Here is a 25,302-nt window from a genome sequence, read left to right on the forward strand (position 1 = left end):
GCCGGGAGCATGACCCCAGCCGAAATCAGACACTCAACTAACTGAGCCACCCAGGTGCCCCTATGGCATCCCTTTATGGCAGGCATTGTTATTAACTTTATTAGTTCATCAGATGAAAAGATTGCCAAGTCACACGGCTCTTGAGTGGATTGCAAAGGCTATTTTTTGCTATGTGTATAAAGTCCAGGCTGCCCTATAATGATCAAGGAAATTAAATTTGTAATTTTAAGACTCCTCAAAAATAAATCTCCGTGCCCACATGGAGAATTGTACCAAAGATTCAAAGAATTAACACCACTTTTTAAAAAATGTCTTCCAGAAGCTTGAAGAGGAGGGAACATTTTCCAATTCATTTAATTTTTTTTTTGAGAGAGAGAGAGTGCGTGCGTAAGCGGGGGAGGAGAAGAGAGTGAGAGAGAGAAAAGAGAATCCCAAGCAGGCTCCACACTGTCAGCGCAGATCCCTTCTCAGGGCAAGCTGAAATTAAGAGTCAGACACTTAGGCGACTGAGCCACCCAGGCGCGCACCCCCCCCCCAATTCACTTTATGAAGCTAGCATTACCCTGAAACCAACACCAGATAAGGACGATACAAAAACATTTTAAAAAGAAAGAAAACGACAGACCGTATTCCTCATGATTACAGGCACGCACACACACAAAAAATCGCTAACAAAATATTAGGAAGTAGAATTTGGCCATATATAAAAAGAATTACACACCATGACTGAGTGGGGTTTACTCCAGGGATGCATAGCGGGTTCAGTATTCAGGAATCAATCAATGTTAGCCATCATATTTAACAGGCGGTGGTCGTGGAATAACGGTTCCCTAAAGATGTTCACATTCTAATCCTCAGGACCTGTAAATATGTTAGATTACATGGCAAAGGGGATTTAAGGTGCAGATGGAACTTAAATTTCTAATCAACTGCCTTGAAAATAAAGAAATTAGCCTGGATTAGCTGGGTGGGGGAGATGCCATCACAGGGGTCCTTAAAAGCAGATGACAGTAGTCACAACAGAAGAAATTCGGAGTGATGTGATGTAAGGATTCTGCCTGTATTTGCTGGTTTTGGAGATGGAGAAAGGGGACCATGAGTCAAGGAACCCAAGAAGCTTCTAGAAACTGGAAAAGGCAGGGAAATCGAGTCATCTTCTGAGCCTCCTGAAAAGAATGCATCTCTGGCAACCCCTTGATTTCGGTTCTGTGAGATCCACGAAATACATTTGTGTCGTTTTAAGCCTCCACACTTGAGGTAATTTGTCAGAGAAGCCACAGGAAACTAACGCGCAAACTAAGGAAGAAAGGTCTCCGACAAGATCATTTCAACTGATACAGAAAAGGCATTGGACAAAACTCAACACCCATGCATGGTAAAAACTCTCAGCAAACTAGAAACAGATGGAAAGCAACTCACCTGCAGTTAACATTGTACTCGATGCGGAAAGACTAGACGCTTTCCCCGTAACAGAGGGAACAGGGCAAGGATGTTCACGCTCGCCACCCGTATCCAACGCAGTCCTGGAAATTCCAGCCAGTGCAATAAGGCAAGAAAAGGAAATGACAGGCATACCGATTGGAAAGGAAGAAATAAAACTCGCCCTGTTTGCAGATGATAGGATGGCCTTCCTAGAAAATGCCAAGATGCGAACAGGAATACCTCGTTCTAAGGAGCTTTACTTTATTCTGCTTCACAAATAGTGCCTTTTTTTTTTTTTTTTTAACAAATCGAAGGTTTGCGAAAACCCCACATCAAACGGCACCGCTTTTCCAACAGCATTTGCTGACTTTGTGTCTCGTTTTGGTAATTCTCGTACTATTCCAAACATTTCCATTATCATTGTATACTTCTGGTGGCTCATGGGAAGAGGGCAAACTATTAATAGTACCGGGAATTTGGAAGTTGTTTCCAACCCTCATGGATGACGCTGAGAGAGAGAGAGGCAAACCAAGAAACGGACGCCTTAAAAAAAAAAAAAAAAAAAATTTTTTTTGGGGGCGCCTGGGTGGCGCAGTCGGTTAAGCGGCCGACTTCAGCCAGGTCACGATCTCGCGGTCCGTGAGTTCGAGCCCCGCGTCGGGCTCTGGGCTGATGGCTCAGAGCCTGGAGCCTGTTTCCGATTCTATGTCTCCCTCTCTCTCTGCCCCTCCCCCGTTCATGCTCTGTCTCTCTGTGTCCCAAAAATAAATAAACGTTGAAAAAAAAATTTTTAAAAATAAAAAAAATAAAAAATTTTTTTAATGTTATTTATTTTTGAGAGAGTGAGCGAGCGGGGGAGAGGCGGAGAGGGGGACAGATGATCTGAGGCGGACTCGGCACTGACCGCAGAGAGCCCAGTGCGGGGCTCAGACTCACGAACCTTGAGATCATGACCTGAGCCGAGGTTGGACACTTCAACCAACAGAGTCACCCAGGCGCCCCTTAAGAAACAGACTTCGGTTCGCCTGGGTGGTTCAGTTGGTTAAGCATCTGAGTCTTATTTTTGGCTCAGTTCATGATTTCGAGGTGTGTGACTTCGAGCCCCGGGTGGAGTCGGGCTCCAGGGTGACAATGGGATAGTCTCTCTCTCTCTCTCTCTCCCCCTCTCTGCCCCTCCCCTGCTCACACATGCTCTCTCTCAAAAGAAAAAAGAAAGGAAAAAAGAGGGACAGAGGAAGAAAAGAATGAAGGGGAAAGAAGGGGAGGGGAGGGGAGGGAAGGGACTCTTAACTACAGAGAACAAACAGCTGGTTACCAGAGGAGAGGTGGGGGGGGGGGTTGGGTGAGATAGGTGATGGGGACGAAGGACTGCACTTGCCCTGATGAGCACTGGGTGTTGTATGGAAGGCAGTGTTGAATAACTATATTGTACACCTGAAACTAACATTACTGAAATTTAAATAAAAGCTTCAAAGATTTTTTAAAATGTTTATTTGGGGGAGGGGGGCAGGGGCAAAGAGGGAGGGGAGACAGAGGATCCTAAGCGATCCAAGGCGGGCTCTGTGCTGAGAGCAGAGAGCCAGACGCAGGGCTGGAACTCAGGAGCTGTGAGATCCTGACCTGAGCCTAAGTCCAAAGGTTAACCGACTGAGCCACCCAGGCGCCCATAAATACACTTTTTTAAGTACAGTCTACCTCCCAACGTGGGGCTCAATCGCATGACCCCAAGATCAAGAGTCTCCTCGTACACGTCCCACTGAACCAGCCAAGAGCCCCTTAAATAAAACCTTTTAAATTTTTTTTTAAGGTTTATTCGTTTTTCAGAGGCAGAGCATGTGGGGGGAGGGGCAGGAGAGAGGGAGACAGAATCGGAAGCAGGCTCCAGGCTCTGAGCCATCAGCCCAGAGCCCGACGCGGGGCTCGAACTCACGGACCGCGAGATCAATGCCTGAGCTGAAGTCGGACGCTTAACAGACTGAGCCACCCAGGCGCCCCTTAATAGATATTAAGGCGCCCCTTAGATAAATTTTTTTAAAAAATGGAGACGCCTGGGTGGCTCAGCAGTTGGTGGCTCAGTTGACTCTTGTCAGAGTTGACATCTCCTGTCTGCTCCCAGTGACACACAGGTGCGATTCCTATCAAAATCCCAGCAAGATTTTTTTTTTTGTAGATTTAGGGAAGATTGGTATAGCAGGCAGGCAGCTTAAGGGGCACGCAGACCTTCATGCGATGTCCCTGTTGTGTCCTCTCTGGACACACGCACTGCCACGCGGGCACCAGGCTCCTCCCTTTCTCACATCCAGACCTTTGCTTAGGCAGGTCCCTCCTCCCGGTGCGCCCTCTGCCCAGTCCCCGCTCAGCACTGAGAGCCTCCCGGTGGCTCCCTCCTCCCCAACTCCAGCGGGCCTCCCAGACTTCTTGGGGAGACCAGAGAGGCTGGGATTTCCCTAGGACCTGCCTGGCCCAGCACCCGCCCAGCACCTGGCAGGGGAGGGAGCTGGGGAGCTGACAGAAGAGAAAATTCCCCTGGAACCGGTTTCTCTGCTTCCTGGCCCAGCTGGGGCACCCACCCCGGGGAGAGGCCAAGGCCAAAGACCCGGGCCACCATGGCCTCAGCCCTAAGCCCACCCCGGGTCCCCAAACCCAAAGGCGCTCTACCTTCACACTACTACGAGAACTTTCTGGAGAAGAAGGGACCCTGTGACCGGGTAAGGCACTGCTGGGCTCCTAGGTGGCTGCACTCACCTCTCTGAGCCTGGATCTTCACACCTGGCCGAGGGGGCGGGGTGGGTAGTGGCTGGGGCCGGGCGCCTGCTGGGGGTGCTGGAAAAGGTTCTGCCCACCCTCTGCCTGTCTCTGACTCTGGTTTATCTCTTTCTCTGTGTCTCTCCCTGCCTGTCTGCCTCCCTCTGTCTCCCTCTTGGTCTCTCTTCTCTTTCTCTTGGATACAAACAGATCAGGGACTTCCCCCAGGAAGTGGAAAACCTTCTGGCTCCCAGGTCCCAGCCCCACACTAACCCTGAGCCTCAGCTGCGGGGGTGGGGGGGTCAAGGCCAGGAGAGGTAGCTGAGGGGGCCGCATCTGGCAGGACCAGAGACGGATGCAAGCCCAGTCCCTCCTGCCCTGAGGCGCCCCACCCCCCACACTTGTCTCATCTTCTGCTACAACCCCAAACACCCACCCACTGAGTTCCCTGGCCACCCCCACCGCCACTGCAGATTGCGGTCCCCTCCTCCTTTCCTTGTGCCTCCAAGTGCCCACCCCCCACCGCCCCCCTCAGGCCTACACACCATCTAGGCCACAGGGGTCCCCACGTCTTCCTGACTCCCAGGCCTTGTGCAAGGGACTCTCCATCGTTGTGCCTTGGTTTTCTCTATTACACAATGGGTATAGTAGGGCCGTAACCATGGTTACTGGAGAAGGGGTCTGGGGTCCTGACTCCGCAAGCACCGTTCACTGGTATTAACTCACCCAATTCTTTCAGCGGCCTCTGCGGTAGGTTCCTCTTTATCGCCATTTCATGGGTGGGGAAACTGAGGCACGGAGAGCTTAAATACCTTGTGCAATGGCGTATAGTGGGTACACGACAAAGCAGGTCTGACCTGCTGAGTTTAATCACTTACTGCTCTGCTCCCAGGGCCGAGCACATGGTAAGTCCTCAGTAAATGTCAGTTAAATGTATCTACAGACAGATGGGTAGGTGGATGGATGGATATGTCGATGGTTGGACAGACATAGAGACGGATGGGTGGGTGGGTAGATAAGTGGATGAACAGATGGATGGGCAGGCAGATGGACAGATGGACAGGTGGACTGATGATGACTACTGGGCATCAATATGAAAACTATCCTCATCATTACGGACTAATGAAAGTACCCCCTCCTCCCGGAAGTCTTCCCGGATTTCCCAGTTGAAGGGCCTTTCTCCAGATCTCAAGGCCTAGGGTTTGTCCCTTTCGGGGTACTGATTACTCTTCCCTGGAAGATTTAGTATCTATGCTTTCTTTTTAGTTTTTAAACGTTTATATATTTTTGAGAGACAGACAGTGTGTGAGTGGGGGAGGGGCAGAGAGAGAGAGGAGGGAGGCACAGAATCGGAAGCAGGCTCCAGGCTCCGAGGAGCTGTCAGCGCAGAGCCCGACGCGGGGCTCGAACCCACGAACTGTGAGATCGTGACCTGAGCTGAGGTTGGACGCTCAACCAACTGAGCCCCCCCAGGTGCCCGAGTATCTATGCTTTTCTATATTCTTCTGGAAGACAACCTATTTAGAAACGGAAGCCATGTCCCAGGTGGTATTTTGCCTCTTCAACAGAACTGGGTGCAGAGTAGATGTTCAGGGAATATTTGCTGGAAAAAAACCAAACAATCCCATTCTCTTACCATCTGGGCTGTATCAGCCCCCTTGGACCACCAGAGAGTTAGGACATTTATAATTCAGAATCCTGGGGGCAAATCCTGAATCGGCAATAACTTCTAGAGTCCAGAACCTTGTGAAATTCTGAGACCGCAGACTCAGGCCCACAGGAGATCCCAATAAATATTTATGGGGTGGACAAGGAGAAGGGGGTGTATGTGTGTCAAAATGGGTACACAGATGGGTGGGTGGGTGGGTGGGTGGACGGTTAGTTCAACTTACTCCTGGATCTCCTACCTCTGTACACTGGCCAGGGGCGGGGCGGAGGCGGGGCGCTGCTCTGCATTCCCCATTCCATCAAGGAGGCTTCTTTGGTCCTTTCTCAAAGAACAACAGATCCCCATAAGTTGGGCCATGGATGGGGAGGGCCTCCCAGAGAAGGCAACGTTCGTTCAAAGACCCAAAGCAGGTGATGAAGGAAACTGTGATGATCTGGGGAAAGAGTCTCCAGGCAGAGGAAACAGCCAGTGCAAAGGTCCTGAGGCAGGAGTGGGTGCCATGGAGGTACCCGGATTTCCCTTCTCACCTCCTTCTCTTTCTCTACCTTTGGTCCCCAGGATTACAAGAAATTCTGGGCAGGCCTCAAGGGTTGCACTCTCTATTTCTATAATAGCAATCGGGACTCCCAGGTAAGGAGGGGAATGAACTGGTCGCCCCCGCCTCCCCGCCCCCCTCCTTTGACCTCAGGGACCAAGCATAGAGGGCGGGTGTTTCGGCCAAGCCAGAGGGCCTGGGGAGCCACAAGCCTGGCGCTCAGACCCCTGCTTCCGGATCCCCAGCACGTGGAGAAGTTAGACCTAACGGCACTTGTGAAGCTCACAGATGACCCACCCTGGGGAAGCTCCCGAGACCCAGGCATCCATTTCAGCCTGGTCCTCCGGAACCAGGAGATCAAGTTCAAGGTAGGCCCCTCCCTCCTTGTCACACTTACCACTAACACACACTAGCAAGGAGTCGCACGGAGGCTACCGCTGGGTTGGCAACACTGGCCGAGTCACTTGACTTCTCTAGGCCTTGGGTTCTTCGCCTGCAAAATGGGACAGTACGTAGAGAGGAGCCAGAACAGCACGCGAGCCGCAAGGATGGAACCCCCCCTCCCCCCGCCCTCGTTCAACCTTGCAGCTAAGGTTATCGAGCGCCTCCCGCGTGCCAGACAGTCTCCTGGTTGCAGTGAACAGGACAGTTAAAACTCGTCACCGTTGTGGAGTTTGCAGTGGAGCGGGGGAGGCACACAGTACACAATACAAGTGCGTAAAACATATCTGGAGGGGCAGACGGCAGGAGACGCTTGGAAACAGTGCTAGGGCAAGGACAGAGCGCGCTCAGTGTTACCATGTTAAACAGGGCGACCGGGGAAAGCCTCACCGAGACCCGCAGGTGAGGGAACCGGCACGTAGATACCTGTGCAAAGGCTCTTGTGTGTCTGAAGAGCCGGGAGGAAGAAGAGGAAGAAGAGGAGGGGGGAGGGGGGAGGAGCAGGAGGCTGCTGGGCAGAGGGAGGGAGGGGGAGAGACGGAGGGAGGAGGGCAGGGAGGGGACAGGTCGTGGGGTGCAGGGCTTTGTGGGCCCTAGGGAGGACTTGGCTTTTACCCCAAAGCAGACGGGAGCCCGGGGAGGGTTTAGAGCATTGGAGATACAGGATCTGATTTGTATTGTTTTCAAACTTGACGTAGTAACATTAAAGAATTCTATCCCACTTTCCTGAGGACTTATGATGTCCAGACATCCTGAAGTAACCCGGGTCCCAACTCGTTTAATCTTCAGAAGAACCCTTGGAAAACAGTGGCTATTATTCCTCGTTCCCATTTCACAGATGAATTGACCGAGGCTCATCGCCATGGGCTCTTTTTCTGTCCCTCCGCAGGTAGAGAGCCTGGAGTCTCGGGAGATGTGGAAAGGCTTCATCCTGACGGTGGTAGAGGTAAGACTGGGTGCCTCCTCGGGGACCCTCTTTTCTCCCTCGACGCCACAGTCCTCAACCAGGCCCCCAGAGTCTCCTACACGGGTCTCACGCTGGCGGCCTCTGAGCCCAACGCAGCCCGCAAACGGCTTCTGTTTTTGCCAACAGTGTTAAAACTGTGAAAGTGATCTGCCATTATTTAAGAGCCAGGAGTTTTTGTCAACATTCCTGATCTCTGCTTTAGTCCTTTGTCCCCTGTCTGGCCCCGCAGCCTGTGGAGTTTTGAGAGCCTACATTCGAGCATCTGATCTGTCCTTCCCCTCCCTGAAGTCTCTTCACCCCTGCCCTGAGGAGGCGCAGGGTCGCTCTGGAGCCCCCAGGCCCGGGTTCCCATCCTGGCTGCCTGGGCCCGCACCCCGACCTCAGGGTGTCCCCTCGGTGACGCGGGCACCAGCCGCCCGTGCCCTGACGTCCAGGCGCCCTCGGGTGCCTCATCTCCCCTCAGCTCCGCATCCCGTCCAACCTGACCCTGCTGCCCGGACACCTGTACATGATGGCCGAGGCCCTGGCCAAAGAGGAGGCGCGCCGCGCGCTCGAGGTGCCCTCGTGAGTGCCCCGCCCGGCCGCGCAGCCCCGGGACCGCGGCGGGCGGAGGCGCGGGGCCCGAGCGGCGGCCGGCGGGGTCTGCGGGGAATCCCGTCTTCCGGGACAAGGTCCACGTGCCGGGGGCGGGGCTCCGCGGGAGGGTGTGGCCCGCCCCAGGGGCGGGACCTGCGCGGAGTGAGGGACGTGTCCGCCCCAGCTGCTTCCTGAAGGTGAGCCGGCTGGAGGCGCAGCTGCTCCTGGAGCGCTACCCCGAGTGCGGAAACCTGCTGCTGCGGCCCAGCGGGGACGGAACGGGCGGCGTGTCGGTCACCACCCGCCAGACGCTCAATGGGTGCGCATGCGCGGCGCCGGGATGGGCGGAGGAACGCGGTCTCCGGGGGGCGGGGCCAGAGTTCTGGGGGGCGTGGGATCCCGAGGCCGGCCCCTCCCGGAATGGGGGTGGGGTCCACGTCTGGGGGCGGAGCCAAGGGCCGGACGGAGGACCCCTTGGGGGGAGCGGTTAGATCCGGAGGCGGGGGCGGGACTCTATAGATGAGGTCAGACCTTTGGGTGAGGATGGGCTCTTCGGGGCGGAATCGGGGCCGGGTCTGGACCTCCGGAGCAAGGAAGAAATCAAATCCATGGGTGGTGACCAGCCCTTTGGGCGGAGTCAGGACTTGTGGGTGGAGTCATAGGCCGGTCTTCCCCTTGAACCAGGGTGGTTGAATCAGGCTTTGGAGGTCCACTTTGGGGACGGATCAGAGCCTGGCCCTAAATCCTTCTTTGGGGGGCGCCTGGGTGGCGCAGTCGGTTAAGCGTCCGACTTCAGCCAGGTCACGATCTCGCGGTCCGTGAGTTCGAGCCCCGCGTCGGGCTCTGGGCTGATGGCTCGGAGCCTGGAGCCTGTTTCCGATTCTGTGTCTCCCTCTCTCTCTGCCCCTCCCCCGTTCATGCTCTGTCTCTCTCTGTCCCAAAAATAAATAAAAAACGTTGAAAAAAAATTTAAAAAAATAAATAAATAAATCATTCTTTGGGATAGCCAGGTGAAGGGTAGGGCCACATCGAAGGCGGAGTTAGAACCCACGGGCGGGGCCTCACGGAGGTGGAGCCATCAGGGAGTGGCCCTCCACATCGAAGGCGGAGTTAGAATCCACGGGGCGGGGCCAGAGGAGGGGCGGGGCCTCCCGGGGTGGAGCCATCAGGGCGTGGCCCTCCTTAGGTGCAGTGCCAAGACAGCGGCGGGGTCTTCCTGGGGGGCGGGGGTGTTGCAGTCAGTAGAGGGCCTGATTCTCCCGGGAGAGTCACGCCAGGTCGGGGCACGGTCACTGTGCGGAGGACCAGGTTAGCCCCTCCGTGGGGGCGGGGAGCCAGGACGAGGGGCGGGTTCCTCCTGGGCCTGCGCCAGCCTCCTCACTCACCACTTCCTGGGCAGGTCGTCGGTGGTCCGGCACTACAAGGTGAAGCACGAGGGCCCCAAGTATGTGATCGACGTGGAGGAGCCGGTGAGCGTTGGGCTGGGGTACTGGAAAACGCGGGGGGGGGGGGGTCTGCGCCCCTTCCCCAGCAGCCCTGACTGCGACCTCTACCCGCCTCCAGTTCTCCTGCGACTCACTCGACGCAGTGGTCAACTATTTCGTGACACGCACCAAGAAATCGCTGGTGCCCTTCCTGCCAGACGAGGACTATGAGAAGGTGCTAGGTGAGTGCGGCCTCAGGGAGCTCCGGGAACCCAGTACGTGCCTCTCCCTCCCCTGCCCCCACGGGGCACCCCTGGATCAACCCCCAGCCGCCGCGCCTCCTCTAGGACCACTCTCTGTTCCAGGCTACATGGAGGCGGATAACGAGAACGGCGAGAGTGTGTGGGTGGCACGCGAGGCCCCCGCGTCCCGAGGCCCAGGTGATGCCCCCGCCCTGCAGCCACCGCTGGGCCATAGTGCAGAGAGACCTGGGACCCACATGGCGCCGCCCGTGTCCAGTCTTGGACCCAGAGTTACAAGGACCCAGAAGTTACCCAGACCCTGCCCTCCGGGTTGTGGAAGGGGGGACAGAGCTGGACACACTTCCAGCCCTGTGGGGTTGAACCTGGGGCTGAAGACAGCGGTGCCTAGAGTTGGGGAGAGAAAGGGGGGGAGGCTTCCTGGAGGAGGCGGTGTTTGCTTAAGGCCTCAAAGGATTTCAGTAGGTTGAGATGGGCAATGGAGGGGGACGGAGGGTTCACCTGGAGCGACATCTACCCAGAGATGGGAACCGGGGTGGCTATTGAGAAAGGGGTGGGGGGGGGGGGATCCCGTTTACAAGGTGGGAAGAAGATGCTAGGAAGGCCTCTGGGCTGAGCAGACGCTGGGGGCCCCTTGTGCACAGTGGGCATGAATGTGCACACATACACACGTGAACACTCACAAATACGAATTGCGTCCACCTGCACAAGCAGCTCACGTGCAGACACGTGCACGGACAAGGGCTCCGCACATGGCACGAGTACTCGTGTCACACGATTACCGTCCCGTGTGGCACACATACACATACCTTAAGCCACAATCACGTGTGTGGACACGAATGCTCACTGGCGAGCACAAATTTGGACACGTATAGGCACGTGGGTGCACACGCTAACATAGACAAATACTAGCACCCTCACGGTGTCAGGCACGTATCCACGCATTCAGGTGCGCGTACAAACCCTCTGCCTGTATTCAACTATGCAAATTCACTCGGTGTGCCAGATTATGCGACACAGGGACACAGACACCGACTCCTGGGTGAGCGTGTGTAAGAACCACGCACGCACAGGGTCACACGCGTGAATCTGGCAACTGCGTTTCTCACCAGGTCCTGCACCCCCCTCGGGTGGCCCCAGGCAGCTGCCTCCCGTGCCCGTCACACCCGTGTCGAGCCCGAACAAGCTCACCCCACTCCCGAACGAGGATGAGAACTACGTGATCCCCATCGCACACACCCCAGCCGCCACCTACATGAACGGGGACGGTAGGTGGGGGCGGGGGGGAGACGGGGACAGGGGAGGAGGCTGAAAGGTAGACGTGACGTGACGTGCCACACCTTTGTCCACGCAGTGCCTTCCCCTAGTCGGCCGGTCATCTGGAAGCCCAAGAAGGTGGCAAAGGTTCAGGCAAAGCCTCCAAAGCTGCCAAAGCCACCCGTTGCGCCCAAGCCAGGTAGGGGTCCCGCCCCCAAGCTCTTCCCTTGTCCGGTGGAGAGCCGGCCTCAGTCCCTCCTCTGCCCCCTCCTCCAGAGCCCCAAGGCCTCAACGGCGGCCTGGCCAAGAAACTGGCGGGCAACTCAGCGCAGGCTTTCTCTCCCACGACAGGTGAGGCGTTTGGGGGTCCGTGCGGCCGGTGACCCGTGCTGTCACGCGGGACCCACACTCCGAAGGGCCCCACGCTTGGCTTAACGCTGTGCGGTCTTGAAACCCCTCAAGGCTTTTGAATAGATTTTCATTTTTCACGGGGCCCACAGATTCTGCGGGTGGGGTGGGGGGACAGCGTGGGCTGGGGACCCCTGATGCGGCTGAAGTCCCCCCGCCCCCCCCACCAGGCCTGGCGGATTTGACCGCCGAGCTGGAAGAGAAACTGCGGAGGAGACGGGCGCTGGAGCACTCGGCCAGACACGCTGGGGACCTGTGAGCCAGAGAGGCGGACCCCTCCTCCCAGAATAAAAGCTCAAGTGACCCCAGGGCCTCTGCGTCTGGCCTGGGGGGGGGGGTGGCGGGAGGCAGTGGGGGTCTGGTAGACGTCTGCCCACAGCTGGCCCCTCTTAGCAAAACCTGCCGCCCGGCCCTATAAGAGAAGCCCACTTTACAGCCAGGAAAACCGAGGTCCAGAAAGGTTTGGGGCACACTCAGTGCCACCCAGCCCCAAAGAACCATCAGCACGGCCTGGCCAGTGATTGACCTTTATTAGGACGCGAGGTGGGGAGGAGGGCCCGCCCCGGGGCCCGCCGCTCCCCAGTGGTGTCCCCCGCAGGAGTTAAGGCTCCAAGCAGCAAGAGAGGAGAGGGTGCTGGCTGAAACAACCGAGGCCTGGGAGGGCCCCCCTCTGGATCAGCCGGGCGGGGTGGGTGGTCCAGGGGCCTAGGTGAGGCTAGTGTTAGAGCTGCTGGTGGCACTGCCCCGCTTCTGCAGGCAGCGCACGGAGCTGGGGACCTGCAGGCCGGTCGTCACCTGGAAACTACCGCACCACACCTGGGGCACAGGGGGAGGGGGGCAGTCGGGCTCAGGAGCAAAGCCGGCACCCGGCGGCACCCCGCCCCCCCCCCCCCCCCCCGCCATCCCCTCCACGGAAGGGTTCTCACCGTGAAAGCGGGCAGCAGTGGCTGTGTGAACTTGGCCTTGAAAGTGTGCAGCAGCTGTTTGGTCCGGGCGTTGTAGAAGGACAGGAGGCCTGGGACGGAGGCAGAGCGACAGGGGGACCGATAAGGGGATCGTGGCAGAGGCGGGACGGGGAGAGGCGGCTAGAGACGCGGCCCGGGGCGCGGGGGTCACCTTGGTGGAAGTCACAGTGCACGCCCAGGCAGTCGGGCACGGGGGCGTCCAGCACCTTGGCCTTGTTGGCGTGCTTGGCGGTGAAGCTGGCCTGCAACCAGTTGTTGACGTGCAGGCACCAGGACGCGGCCGTCTTGCCCAGCTGCTCGAAGCGGCCCAGGCTGCGGTACGCCACCCCCACGCCGAACGCCTTGCTGTCCGGCTCGAAGCGCACCTCCCAGTAATGCTCCCCGCCGTCGATCAGCGTGTCCCCTGTGGGGCGGGGTGGAGTCGGGTCCCGGGTGGCCTTGCGCCAGGGGGCGGCCACCTGGGTACTCCTCAGTCCTCGGCTACGGCTTCCGGGCCGTCCCCGGGCCTCATCCGCCTCCTCTAGATGCTCCGAGAGCCCGGATACTCGCCAAGCCTCAGCTAATCCTTTCGCTTCTCTGCCGGTCCAGGCTACCGGTTCCAGATACTTCCGGGCCTTAGAAGCTTCCTCCAAAGCAAACAATTCCTCCCCGTGTTCAGACACCCCTCGGTCCTCAGTTCTCTCCGACACTAGATCACCCCCAAACCCTTGCGCCTGGCGGACTCCCAAGTGTTCCCACGGGCCTCGAATCCCACCGGAGCGCAGAGTCTCGCCGGCGTGCCGGGCCCCTCTCCTACTGCTCTGTGAATCTAGGGTCTCCCCGGACCCCCAGCCCCTGGTGGAGGCCGACTTCTTCCAGGCCCGACTGCACATCCTCTCCTGCCCCCGTCTCAGCTCCTCCCCGACCTCAGCTACTTTCCCAACCACAACCAGGCTCTTTCTTCCCAGAGGCCCCGTAGCCCCCTCTCAGGTGTCAGCCACTCTGCAGAACCCCCACCCCTTGCCCTGCTTCCTCCCCGGACCCCACCTCTCGCCAATCTCAGGTGCTTTCGGGGGAAACCCAGCTCCTCCACAGAACCCCAGCTTCTCCTCAGGTCTTAGCTTATCCCCAGGACGCGGCTACTCTCTAACCCCGCCCCTGCCCAGGTACTGCTGACCGCACTGACTCCTGCACCCCCCAGCCTCTTCTGGGAGCCCCCTTCTGGACAGCGACGATCCCCCTGAACCCTGGTTCCTCCGTGGGCCCCATTCACTCCATCACTAGCTGTCTCCCACACCAGCGACTGTCTCTGGCTCCCCCACAAACCCGGCTGCCCCGTAGGTGACCATTCTTTCCAGCTACTCCACAGACCCCAGGACGCCCCCTGGCCGACCTCCAGGCCACAGCCTCTACAAGTTCTGCCCCCCCACCCCCAGTAAGCCCACCCCCTCCCCCTCCCCCCCGCCAGTCCTCAATTCCCCCAGCACCACATTATTGGAACCATTCCCAGGAAGCTTTGTTGGTGGCTGCCTCAGTTTCCCCAACCAAAGGAGTTCTCTCCACCCCCCACCCCCCACCATCAGGGCCCTGCCCAGAGTGTCCCCTCTGCCCTCCTGTCTTTGCCCCTCCTTACCCAGCACCGTGTAGGACTCGGCCGTGAAGCGATCCCGGCCCCCACGACCGGAGGGCATCCTCTTGGGAGACGGCACGCCTCTGTGAGTGACAGGGAGAAGGCTCAGCGCAGCCCTTACTGTCCCCACAGGAGGGTTTCCCTGGCCGCCCCCCCCCCCCCCCCCCCCCCCCCCCCCCCCCCCCCGCTCCGGCCGCCGCGGTCTTCCTGTCAGTCCTTCCCAGGACTTGGTTCTTTTCACTCACTGGGCCCCTCCTTCCAGAACACGCCCAGATAGCCCTTCCTCGTCTGGAAAACTACTCAACTGTCAAAACCCAGTTAAAACTCTCTTCTTGGGGCGCCTGGGCTAGTCGGTTACGCATCTGACTCCGGTTCAGGTCGTGATCTCACGGTTCATGAGATCCAGCCCCGCGTCTGCTGTCCGCGCAGAGCCCGCTTCAGACCCTTTGTCTCCCTCTCTCTCTGCCCCTCCCCTACTTGCACGCACTCCCCTCCCCCCCTGCCCCGAAAATAAATACACATTATAAAAACAAATCTCCTCTCCCTTCTCGGGCTCCCTCCTTCCACCCCAGCCTTGACCACGCTGGGCTCTGGGTCTCCCTGCCCCGTGTGATCTCCTCCACCAGAAACTCAGGGAGGCCAGGGGGGCCAGGGGGAAGGCTACCTGGCGGGGGAGTTGACGGGAGACGCCGTGCGCCCCTTGCCGTCCTTCTCGCGGGCCTTGATGTCCTGCACCTTCCCGCCCATGGCGTCCCACTCCACGGAGAGATCATCCACTCGCAGGTTCTGGTGAGATGTGGACGCGTCCAGGCGGAACATGAACGCTGGGGCCGGGCAGACGTGGGAGTCACAGAGATGGGGAAACCCGGAGAGACACAGAGAGACAGAGAGACAGACAGTGACCAAGACAAACCATGTGACAGGGACGGAGAGCAGAGAGCGACAGCAGGGACTAAGACAGAGAAAACGAGAGAGGTTGCCGGGCTCAGAGACAGACGGATACAGAGCGACAGGCAGCAGGACGCCAAGAAAGACAGACGGGGCAGAGCCGAGGGCCAAGGGAGTGAAGGCTGAGGGCTTGTTGCCTGAGGGTCCCCTAGGTCTGGAGCCATTTTCAGAGCACTGGTGGTGCTTCTGCTGGAGGGTAGTCACAGGAAGGGGCCCGGGCTATAGCACGACAGTTAGGCTAGACTCTAGAAAGTCCTCCTCGCAGAGCACACAAAGGTGTTGCTGCAGGAGAGTAAGCGCGGGCTTCACTACTGATATCCCATCCCCAATTCTAAGAGCGCTTATCTAGTTTTTAGGAGAGAAAAAGAGAGAGGGAGGGTGTGTGTGTGTGTGTGTGTGTGTGTGTGTGTGCGTGTGTGTGAAAGAGAGAGAGAGTATAAAACCCATCCAGTATAATGGGCTCAAGTGCAAAAGCAAAAAACCATGGCAGGTGTATATTAGACACTCAGGTTAAGGAAGCTACTGGGGACTAAGCTCCGAGCTTCCTAGCAGCCAGAGCAAAAAGAGTCACTGAGCCCTGATTAGAAGATGCTTATTACAGGGGCGCCTGGGTGGCGCAGTCGGTTAAGCGTCCGACTTCAGCCAGGTCACGATCTCGCGGTCCGTGAGTTCGAGCCCCGCGTCAGGCTCTGGGCTGATGGCTCGGAGCCTGGAGCCTGTTTCCGATTCTGTGTCTCCCTCTCTCTCTGCCCCTCCCCCCTTCATGCTCTGTCTCTCTCTGTCCCAAAAATAAATAAATGTTGAAAGAAGATGCTTATTACACACCAGTACCTGGGGCCCCAGGGTGAGGGGTTATGGAGTCACAGCCAGGGTAGGGGTGGGAACCAGTCACCTGGTGTCTCCAGGGTCACCGACTCGGAGAACTCGCCTGCAACTGCCTTATTACAGGCCTTCACACGGAAATTCATGTATTTCATGTCAAACTTGAGACCTAGGAGCAACAGAGGGATCTCAACGTGGCGTGCACTTTGAGCAAAAGGCTACAGGTCCCTGTGTCCCACGGTAGTCCCAGTACTCATTCTAAGGAGCACCTTGCAAACGACATCTTATCCCTGAGACACCATCCTTGCCCTCATTTACCTGTGGTACTATGGGTACTTGGCTCCGCCTCCAATCCAGATTGGCCAATCAGGATGCTTAGGGACACAGTAACAGCGACTGGCTCAGGAATGGGCACATGACCCAAACTGGCCAATCAGAAACTTCCCTGGGACTTTGGGCTGGTATTATAGGGAACAGAGTTACTGTCTGAGGCTGGCCAGCAGGGAGGAAGCTCCTCTAGGGAAAATCTGTCAGTGCATTTGGCAAGCCTCCTTCAGAATGTCGCATCCACACGCAACAAAGGCAGGGAACAAAGGCGAACGAGCCATTTGATTTGCTGGAACCCCTCGATCTCCCCATGCCTGGTTACTTAAAGATATTCCCTACTTCTAGGATATGTCCCCCGCTTTCTTTCTTTCTTTTTGGGTTCGTTTCTTCCAGTCTTCAAAAATAAAAAGCAGCTACCCAGTTGTCCTTCCCCTCAAGCTAAACCTCTTTGGAGAGCTGTCTACACCCTCACCCCTTCTCTGCTGCCTCGCTCACTCTCCCTCCTCTGGCCTTTGTCGGTCCCCCACCTCGCAGGACCTCCTGGCTGACCACTCCTTCCATCCTGGAACATTCTCTCCCTGGCAGCCACGGCACTGCCGTCTCTTGGCTCCCCCCCTCTGTTTGTTCTCCCTAGGTCTTCTTTGCAGGCACTTCCATCCTCAACACCCTTAAATGTCAGGGTGACTCTGTCTGGGGCTCTTATTCGTGTCACCGTGCCCCTGTCCCCTTCTTGCACTTCAGACACCATCCGTCCACCAGAGCACCCACTGCCCAACCCCTAGCTCAGACCACATGCCCAGTTGCCTCTTGAGTGTTCCCCCTGGGATGCCCGTCCTCTGATCGTCCAAAACAGTACTCAGCGCCCCCTGCTCTAAAACCTCCCATAGCTTCATCTCACTTCTCCCCACAGATGTTGTTCTGTCCGCAAACCTAACTTAGTTTCGGACACAAAGGTTCGCAGTGCTCGCTTCAGCAGCATGTAGACTAAAATTGGAATCACCCAGGGACGCCTGGGTGGCTCAATTGGTGCAACAGCTGACTCCTGACCTCGGCTCAGGTCATGATCTCACCGTGCGTGAGATCGAGCCCCGCGTCGGGCTCTGCACCGGCAGCGTGGAGCCTGCTTGGGGTTCTGTGTCTCCCTCCCTCTCTCTCTCTCTCTCTCTCTCTCTCTCTCTCTCTGCCCCTCCCCCACTTGCCTGAGCTCTCTGTCTCAAAATAAATAAGCTTTAGAAAAATAACATAAAATTGGAACGATATAGAGAACGCTAGCATGGCCCCTGCAGAAGGGTGGCATGCAAATTCGGACATAAAAGGCTCAGCGCTCTGGCCTCTGAGCCCTAGATCAGGCTGTTCTGCCTAGAAGACTCTTCTCCACCCTCCCCTCCTCTGTCGGGCCTCAGCCTGGCTGCCACCTCTTCCAGATGCCCACCCAGACTGTCTCCCCCTTGTCCGGATCCCCTTCCCTGAGAGCCCAGTACATTACTCAGCAACACCACCTACTGCCCCAGAGCAGAGATTAATTACCAACCAGAAGGATCAGCTTCTGAAACCTGGAACCGACGTGCCTATGGGCGGTCTGGACTCACTGTGTGCCTCAGTTTCCTACTCTGCAAACTGGCAATCGCAATGCCAAATCCCAAGCAGGGTTCACATGAGGACGCGATGAGTCGAGGCATGTACGTACCAAACGCTAAACCAAACCCCTCCCGATTTGTCCAAGCAACGGAGACGACAAATGACACGGGTTCGTTGCCTAGATGAGAGCATTCGTCCCTATCGACATCACACGCCTTTCAGTGGATTCAACGTCCTGCCCTGCGGAACGCACTCACTAGGAATGTTGCAAAAGGCAACAAGAGGGGGGTGGCGAGGGGGTGACGCATCAGGAAGCCTGGGATGCGACAGACCTCCACGCTGACCGTGGTGGCCGGTACCTGAACTTGCACACGGGACGAAACCGCATACGGGCGTACACACGCGCGTGCGCACACGGACGAAGGCACGTAACGCCAGCGAAACGCGGACCCACGAGGCTCCTGTCTGTTCCTTGGTTTAGATATGGAGCTACAGTTACGGAAGCGGCTACTGGCGGATCCTGCTTCGGGTTCTGCGTCTCCTGCCCCTCCCCCACTTACACGCTGCCTCTCTGTGTCTCTCCAGAATAAATAAGTGTTTAAAAAAATAAAATAAATAAAATAAAAACAAAGCCTGGGGGTGGGGGGTGGGGGGAGTGGGATATGTTTGTTTTGATTCCCACGCAAAGGATAATAAACCAGTAGCTTCTCAGGCCCTTTTCCTGGCTGCTGGCTTTTCTTTCCTGCAATTAGCATGCTCATTAGTAACCATGCATGCTAATTACAGATAAAGAACAGGCTGATTACAGCCCAAGAGCTGTAGCGACAGTTATCTTGTGGGCACGGCTCTCCCCGCCACTGAGGATTTCCTCCGGCGCAGACGGCTGCTGAATGTCATCAGGGACCCCCGATTTACCCTTCTGGAGACACTCCCCTTCCGGCTGGGGGGAATCCCCACGCTTTCTGCTTTCTGACGACTGCCAAGGAAATCCCCCAACACTGGGAGGATGCCAGCTCCAGGGCGGGACTGTCGCCAGTCTTGCTCACTAGGGCAAGGGCACCACCGGCAGGCGCTCAATACCCGGAAATGAATGAATGAACGCTGCATAGGAGACGTGAGACGCCGATGGGGAACGCCTTGCCTCCCCGGGCCTCAGTCCTCTCATCCGTAAACTGGCGGTGAGACGCGTGTCCGTTGTTCGTTACGTGTGGGGCAAACATTTAGCACATAGTAAGCCCTCCAGAAACGGCGCGGTGCCTGCCATCAACATCGTTTTTATTATTATCACTTCGTTACTCCTGATCAGCCCAGCGGGGCCCCCAGTTGATGGGGAAACGGAGCCCGGAGGGGGCTGAGCCCAACGGGGCTGGGGGTAGGGGGCGGGGTGGGTGTCAGCAGCAGGGCTGAGCTGCTTACCGGTCAGGGTGTACTCCGTCTGCCGGATGCCCTCGATGACCATCCACGGCTGCTCCTCCTTGAGGCGGGGCGGGCCCTCGAAGTTGGTCCGCCTGTACTCGAGCACGTAGTGGTCGATCTTGCTGTCCTCGTCCGGCATGCGCCACACCAAGGTCACGCAGTTGTCTGCCACCAGGGACTCGGCCAGGTCAATCACAGGGGCGCTGGGCACTGTCCAGGACGGGGGGAGGGGGGCTCAGGTCCTTTGCCTGCAAGGGCGATCTTACAGAAACCTCACCCGCAATTTAGGCCTTCTTGGGGGCCTCCTCTGGAGCCCAACCTTGGGAGCGGGGCCCCTCCGGGCACTGGGGCCTGGGGGGTGGAGCTTCCACAGGGTTTCACCAGAGTGGGGTGGTGGGGAAGAGCTTCCTCAGGGTTCAACCGACAAAGACCTGGGCCTTCTCAGAATACCACCATTTCAGGATAATTTCTAGAATTCTCTCATAGGGGCATGGCCTTCATGGGAGGTGGGTAGGGCTTTCCAGGACTGGGCCACCAGGAGCGGGCTTCCTCGTGGCCCCATCCACACAGGCAGGCTATCCTCGTGGCCCCACCTCCTGGGGCGGGCCTCCTCGTGGCCCCACCCACACAGGCAGGATATCCTCAAGGCCCCACCCACAGGGGCGGGCCTCCTCATGGCCCCACACACACAGGCAGGGTATCCTCGTGGCTCCACTCCCAGGGGCGGGCCTCCTCGTGGCCCCACCCACACAGGCCGGATATACTCATGGCCCCACCTCCTGGGGTGGGCCTCCTCATGGCCCCACACACACAGGCAGGATATCCTCAAGGCCCCACCCACAGGGGCGGGCCTCCTCGTGGCCCCACCCACACAGGCAGGGTATCCTCAAGGCCCCACCCCCAGGGGCAGGCCTCCTCGTGGCCCCACCCACACAGGCAGGGTATCCTCAGGGCTCTACCTCCAGGAGCGGTGCCTTCGGGATTTCAACGCCAGGTTTACCCCAGCCTTTCTCAGGCTACCCTAGACTCCTGGGCCATTTCCCTGAAATCCAGGCCGGGAGAAAGTTCCCCTCTCACCAGGTAGGAACTTGAGTGCCTGTAGCATCCTGCGCTCCTGTGCAAAGTCCACCATGAGGTGACTCATGTTGTCGCTGACCTTGGCCTTCAATGACAGCCGGAAGGCAGGCGCCATCGTCACACTGCAGGGAGGAAGATAGAGGCAGCCTGCCGGCAGGCATCTCAAAAGGGCCCAGGCCTCTGAAGCGCGCGCGGGAGACCCAGTCCCCTTTGTTCTGGTTCAGTGCGCTGGGCCAAGGGACCCCACCTTCACACCAGGGACAGGGCACTGGGGTGGGAACCAGATCCCGGCATCTTACCCATCTTTGATTTGCTTGGCAGCCTAGAAAAAGGGACGGAATAAAATTCAAAGTGTTGTCTTCATTGAATCAGAAAGTCACTACACAGACAGGAAGACTGAGGCCCAGAGTGGGCCATTTGGCAAAGTCCCCCACCACTGGGGCAGAAACACTTGGCTGTGCCCCTAAGGGATAGGGGGCAAAGACAGGCTCCTACCCCCACCCCCAGTGCCCAGTATATACAGCTGGCCAATTTGGCAGATAAAAATGCAGGGTGCTCAGTTACCTCTGCGTTTCAGATAAACAAAATGATTTTTTAGTATAAATGGGCCCCATTCAATATTTGGGACATATACTAAATATTTCATGGGATATATTATATTCAAAAATTATTCATTATTAAATTTAAATTTCAGATCAACCACAAATAAGTTAAACAAATTTTTTTCCAGTTTATTTATTTTGAGAGAGGAGGGAGAGACAGAGCACAAGCAGGGGAGGGGCAGAGAGAAAGGGAGAGAGAGAATCCAAAGTAGGCTCTGCCCTCTCAGCACAGAGCCCGATGTGGGGCTTGAACCCACAAACCGGGAGATCATGACCTGAGCCGAAATTAAGAGTTGGATGCTCAACCCACTGAGCCCCCCAGGCGCCTTCAACCGCGAAGAATTTTTTAGTATAAGTATGTCCCATGTGTTCTTTGGGACATACTTCTGAATGCTGCCCGGGCCACACTTATACTAAAAAGTCACTCATGGTTGATCTGAAATGCAAATTTAACCGCGTGTCCTATATTTTAGCTTGTAGTCCTACCAGTATGGCTTCTGAGGCGCCCACCTGAGGGAAGTCCTCACTGTCCGTGGCCTGCAGGGTCTGGTTGGCCGTCTCCAGAAGCTCCTCTGAGCTCTCCAGGGCCCGCGTGCAGGCAGCCAGCTGGTTCTACGAGTGGCATGGCATCGAGGGAAGAGACACCTCACCCCACTGCGTCAAACCCTCGCGGTCTCCCCCACTTTGTGGGATTGGGGACACCGCACCTTTCTCCAACTCCAGGTTGCGGGGGTGGGAAGGCTGCAGGGAAATCGGGGCTCACTCCCGGCAGCACAGCAGAATCACCTGGGGAATCCCTTTCTTGAAAACTCACACGCCCAGACCCCACCTGAGCCTTGGGGCCCCAACTTCTTCCACGCTGGGAAATCTGGGATGTTAGGGAGTTGTCCGGGAGGTTCTGATGCAGCCCCGGTGCCTCAGTGAGAGTCCTAGACCCCCTAGGGGCTGTACGTGGCAGGGGTGGGGGGGTTGGCAAGAGGCGATGCTGTCGGATCTGGGGACCGGTGGGAAGGGCTGAGAAATCAGAGGCGTTGGGTGTGGACAGGAGGGGAGGAACAGCCAGACGTGGATGTGGTGAAGGAGAAGGGGGTGGGGGTGGGAGCAGGGACCGAGAGGGGGAGCAGGTGGGTACAGGGATCACGGCCAGGGAAGGGGCAGAGAAGAGGCCAGGAAACAGAGGAGGTGAGGCCAAGGCCACTGGGGTGTCTGTTCTGGATCCGGGAGACACTCGGGGGCACCTCCAAGAGGCGGTGTGGGAGGAGGAGCAGGTGTGGAGGGAGACCCTGAGGCCAGCCGGGCTCTGCTGAGTCTGAGGGGTGCAGTGGGGGGGGGGGGGGGTAGGGTCTGGGTGACGGTCCGGAGCGCCCCCCCCCCCCCGCCCCACCTGCAGCTCGTAGGTGCGGCTGGCACGGTCCTGCTTGATCTTCATCAACATGCCCTCCTTCAGCTCCTCCAAGAGGGAGAAGAGGGACTGGAACTCTGCCTCCAGGTCTTCCTGTACCTTGGTGGAGTTGGCCTTGGGAAGAGGTTGTGGGGTCAGGACGGCCAGGATCGGCCAAAGCCCAGGCTCAGACGGGGACACGGAGGCCTGGACGCGGCAGCCGGGCACAGTCCGACGGGCATCGGCAGCAACAGGTTGGCTAACTCCTGTGGCTGCCCCACCCCCCAGCCCTTCTGGCCCACGAACTCCCCACCTCCTTCCGTGCCTCCTGCAGAGGGGACTTCCTCACCTCCACGTTCAGCAGCATTTGCTTGAGGGAGTAGATGAAGCTTTGAATCTCTTCATTCTTCACAGCCAGCGTGGTGATGATCTTCCGCAGAGCCTCCTGCCCCCACCCGAAGCAGGCACACGCCAAAGCCGGTAAGCCCCTCGGCCAGGCCCGGCATCCCCCCCCCCCCCCCGCAAACCTGGGGCTCCCCACTCCGCCTTCCTGGGATCCAGGAGATGTGGGAGCCACCGTGCCAGTGAGCTTGGGCACCGCCGTGAGGCAGGCCCTGGGCGAAGCTCTGGCCCCACCTCCCCTCGCCTGGCACATGCCCATTTGACAGGGGAGGAAACTGAGGCTCAAAAAGAGCCTCTGGGGAAGGCGCCGACCCTGGGCCGGAGCCAGGTCGGCCTCGGCACAAAGCCTTCAACCTGAGGGCGGGGCGTGATCTGGGGTGAGGGGCCACCTTGGGAACAGGGATCGGGAAGAAGAAAGGAGGAACCTGGGAACGCGGGGCCAGAGGGCCCAGGCAACTGGGGAGCGGGGCAGGGAGGTCTGGGGGAGGGGACGGAGAGAAGAGAAGCCGCGTGGGAGGATCCCGCTGGGGCCTGGAGCCCCGAACCAGGCCTCCCACGGGAGGGACCCCCTCCTGGTCCCTCTTCTGGGGGTGCGGGATCGGTGGGATCACCTGTGCGGAGCCGGAGCAGCGTCCTCAGGGGCGGGGCGGGGCAGAGACCGGACACCTGGTCCGCAGTCCGCATGGAAGGCGTGGGGGATGGGTCAGGCTGGGGCTGGGATGCTGGGCGCCGGTGGGGGGCTTGGAGGGGATGCGCCTGGACCCGGGCCAAGATGATGAGAGGTCGGGGCGACGGCGGGGGGGTGGTGGGGTGCTGGGTCCCGCATTGGGGGGCTGGATCCCGGCGGGGTGGCGGCGGGGGTGGGGCCTCGGCCGCAGAGCAGCTGCGGGGGTGGGGGTGGGGGGCGCTGCGGCAGCACCTGGTCCCCTCCCCTGGTCCACCCCCGCCCCGCCCCGCCCCGCCCCGCTCCTACCCTCTGGTCCTCCATGGCCGCGGCCCAAGTCGTCCCCGGCCCGGCCCGCGGGCCCCGCTCGCTCTTCTGGTCCTCAAGCCGCCTTTGCCGCGACCACGAGCCAATGGCCCGCCGAGCCCTCCCCGCCGCCGCCGCCGCCGCCGCCGCCGCGCCCCCCGTCAGCGCTCCATCACTGGCCGCAGCGCGCAGGCGCGCCCCCCGCGGCAGCCTGGGAAACGTAGTCCTGCGCTGGGGTCGCTGAGAGCCGGGGACCCCCCAGAGCCTGGGGCCGACGCCGGTCGCGATGACGGAGCTGGCGAGAGCCCGGGACTGGGAAGGAGGTTGCCTGGGTTCGACCACCCGGGTGGTGACCTCGAGCCCATCCTTCGTCCCTGTAGTGCCTCAGTCTCCGCACTCGGGCACCCACGCGATTTCGTGGCTGCTCCTCAAACTGGAAGGCCACACCCACCCCTCCCGCGAGATCTGGCCCCTCAATGCTCACGCTCCTTGCGTCCGCTGGAAAGCCAAGGTCCAAGAGGATGGTCTCCTTCCAATGCCTTCTTTCTCTCTCCGAGAAAAATAGCCGAACTCCTATACATCCCGCAAAGCCCCGGCATCGCGCATCTCCGCCTCCAGCAGCCTCTCTGCCTGACCGGAATCCACAAGGCCAAGAATGTCTGTGTCCACCTTGGTCTTCCCGGCCAGCCCGGGGCCAGATCTCCCCAGGATCTCCAGCATTGCCTCTCAGCAGAGGGTGGGGGGAAGGGTAGAGTTTGAGAAAGTCCAAGGGAGGCTGGGACACTGTGTGTATCTGCTACGACAGTGTGGTCAGAGTGCGGCCGCCGCCGGGGGCCATCCTGTGGTTGACAGGAACGATTCTGGGGCGCACGCAGGCCCTCTTCTTTCCGGGTTTAAAAAGAGGTCACACTGTGGTCGGGAGCCAGACACTGAGGCCTAGGGCCTGTCCCGTCCTCCCACCCTGGCGAGTGACAGATGTAGGGCTGGGAGAAATTTCAGGGCTTATGAACCCCCTCAATTGGGCCCCCAAACTTCTCCGCAACCTATGGGGACAGGGGAACCCCCCCACCCCCGCCCTGTACCTGTTGGGGGACCTGGTACCCTCAGCACAAATCCATTCCTCTGAACCTCAAAGGACGACATTTTGGGGGCAAAATAATTGAAGCTGGGATTCTGATCTTCAATCCAGGCTCAGGCCTCTCCTGCCTGCTCCCTGCCCCCCCCCCCCCCACCACCTGCCTCACCTAAACTTCCAACGTGTCCCCTCCCCCGGCTCAGGTGTGCTTATATAGAATCTCCCAGAAAGATTTCCATTCACTGGGACGCATTATCCCATTCACGTACACGTGCTGCCTTTCAGATTATAAATAAATAAATAACCAAACGAATCTTTGGGGAAACTGAGGCAACAGACGGGAGGAAGTGGAGCCCTTAGAAGCTTTGGTCACCTGACTGACATCTACCGTCTGGCCTGGGCGTCACATCTGCCCCTGTGGCAGGG

The 25,302-nt window shown here is 58.4% G+C and overlaps 2 protein-coding genes, 1 long non-coding RNA gene and 1 pseudogene across 8 annotated transcripts; 2 read left to right on the plus strand and 2 right to left on the minus strand.

Annotated features, from left to right (window-relative positions):
* Positions 1 to 183: 183 nt before the first annotated feature.
* On the minus strand, positions 184 to 8,681 carry LOC147583867 (uncharacterized). Of its 3 annotated transcripts, XR_015248583.1 has the most exons (5): positions 7,535 to 8,681; positions 6,769 to 6,864; positions 1,420 to 1,523; positions 722 to 861; positions 184 to 477 (listed from the first exon to the last, which is right to left on the minus strand). It is a non-coding gene; the product is annotated as an uncharacterized LOC147583867 (long non-coding RNA). The 3 variants fall into 3 exon arrangements; XR_015248581.1 differs by having other exon boundaries at positions 339 to 477; positions 6,769 to 8,673; XR_015248582.1 differs by lacking the exons at positions 6,769 to 6,864; positions 7,535 to 8,681 and adding an exon at positions 4,168 to 4,452 and having other exon boundaries at positions 339 to 477.
* Positions 3,749 to 12,008, plus strand: STAP2 (signal transducing adaptor family member 2). Of its 3 annotated transcripts, XM_086699457.1 has the most exons (14): positions 3,749 to 4,130; positions 6,166 to 6,246; positions 6,395 to 6,466; positions 6,617 to 6,739; positions 7,702 to 7,758; positions 8,243 to 8,343; positions 8,540 to 8,674; positions 9,755 to 9,824; positions 9,919 to 10,021; positions 10,145 to 10,219; positions 11,152 to 11,307; positions 11,394 to 11,495; positions 11,573 to 11,647; positions 11,875 to 12,008. In XM_086699457.1, exons 2-14 carry the CDS (start codon positions 6,196 to 6,198, stop codon positions 11,961 to 11,963), a joined length of 1,209 nt encoding a protein of 402 aa, XP_086555583.1. In that variant the 5' UTR covers positions 3,749 to 4,130; positions 6,166 to 6,195; the 3' UTR covers positions 11,964 to 12,008. The 3 variants fall into 3 exon arrangements, with proteins under 3 accessions (XP_086555583.1, XP_086555582.1, XP_086555584.1); XM_086699456.1 differs by lacking the exon at positions 6,166 to 6,246 and having other exon boundaries at positions 3,750 to 4,130; XM_086699458.1 differs by lacking the exons at positions 6,166 to 6,246; positions 11,573 to 11,647 and having other exon boundaries at positions 3,751 to 4,130.
* A 209-nt stretch (positions 12,009 to 12,217) lies between these two features.
* On the minus strand, positions 12,218 to 23,927 carry FSD1 (fibronectin type III and SPRY domain containing 1). 2 transcript variants are annotated; one of them, XM_086699452.1, is made up of 14 exons: positions 23,805 to 23,912; positions 23,443 to 23,587; positions 22,779 to 22,874; positions 22,433 to 22,564; positions 21,559 to 21,660; positions 20,746 to 20,768; positions 20,447 to 20,568; positions 19,370 to 19,579; positions 16,119 to 16,217; positions 14,943 to 15,102; positions 14,282 to 14,361; positions 12,821 to 13,072; positions 12,631 to 12,719; positions 12,218 to 12,520 (listed from the first exon to the last, which is right to left on the minus strand). In XM_086699452.1, exons 3-14 carry the CDS (start codon positions 22,794 to 22,796, stop codon positions 12,410 to 12,412), a joined length of 1,398 nt encoding a protein of 465 aa, XP_086555578.1. In that variant the 5' UTR covers positions 22,797 to 22,874; positions 23,443 to 23,587; positions 23,805 to 23,912; the 3' UTR covers positions 12,218 to 12,409. The 2 variants fall into 2 exon arrangements, with proteins under 2 accessions (XP_086555578.1, XP_086555577.1); XM_086699451.1 differs by lacking the exon at positions 23,443 to 23,587 and having other exon boundaries at positions 23,805 to 23,927.
* LOC112853084 (U6 spliceosomal RNA) lies at positions 17,604 to 17,701 on the plus strand (annotated as a pseudogene).
* Positions 23,928 to 25,302: the final 1,375 nt, after the last annotated feature.

Source organism: Puma concolor, chromosome A2, assembly GCF_028749965.1.
Source record: "Puma concolor isolate L17-30 chromosome A2, mPumCon1.1.hap2, whole genome shotgun sequence".
NCBI classification, from domain to species: domain Eukaryota; kingdom Metazoa; phylum Chordata; class Mammalia; order Carnivora; family Felidae; genus Puma; species Puma concolor.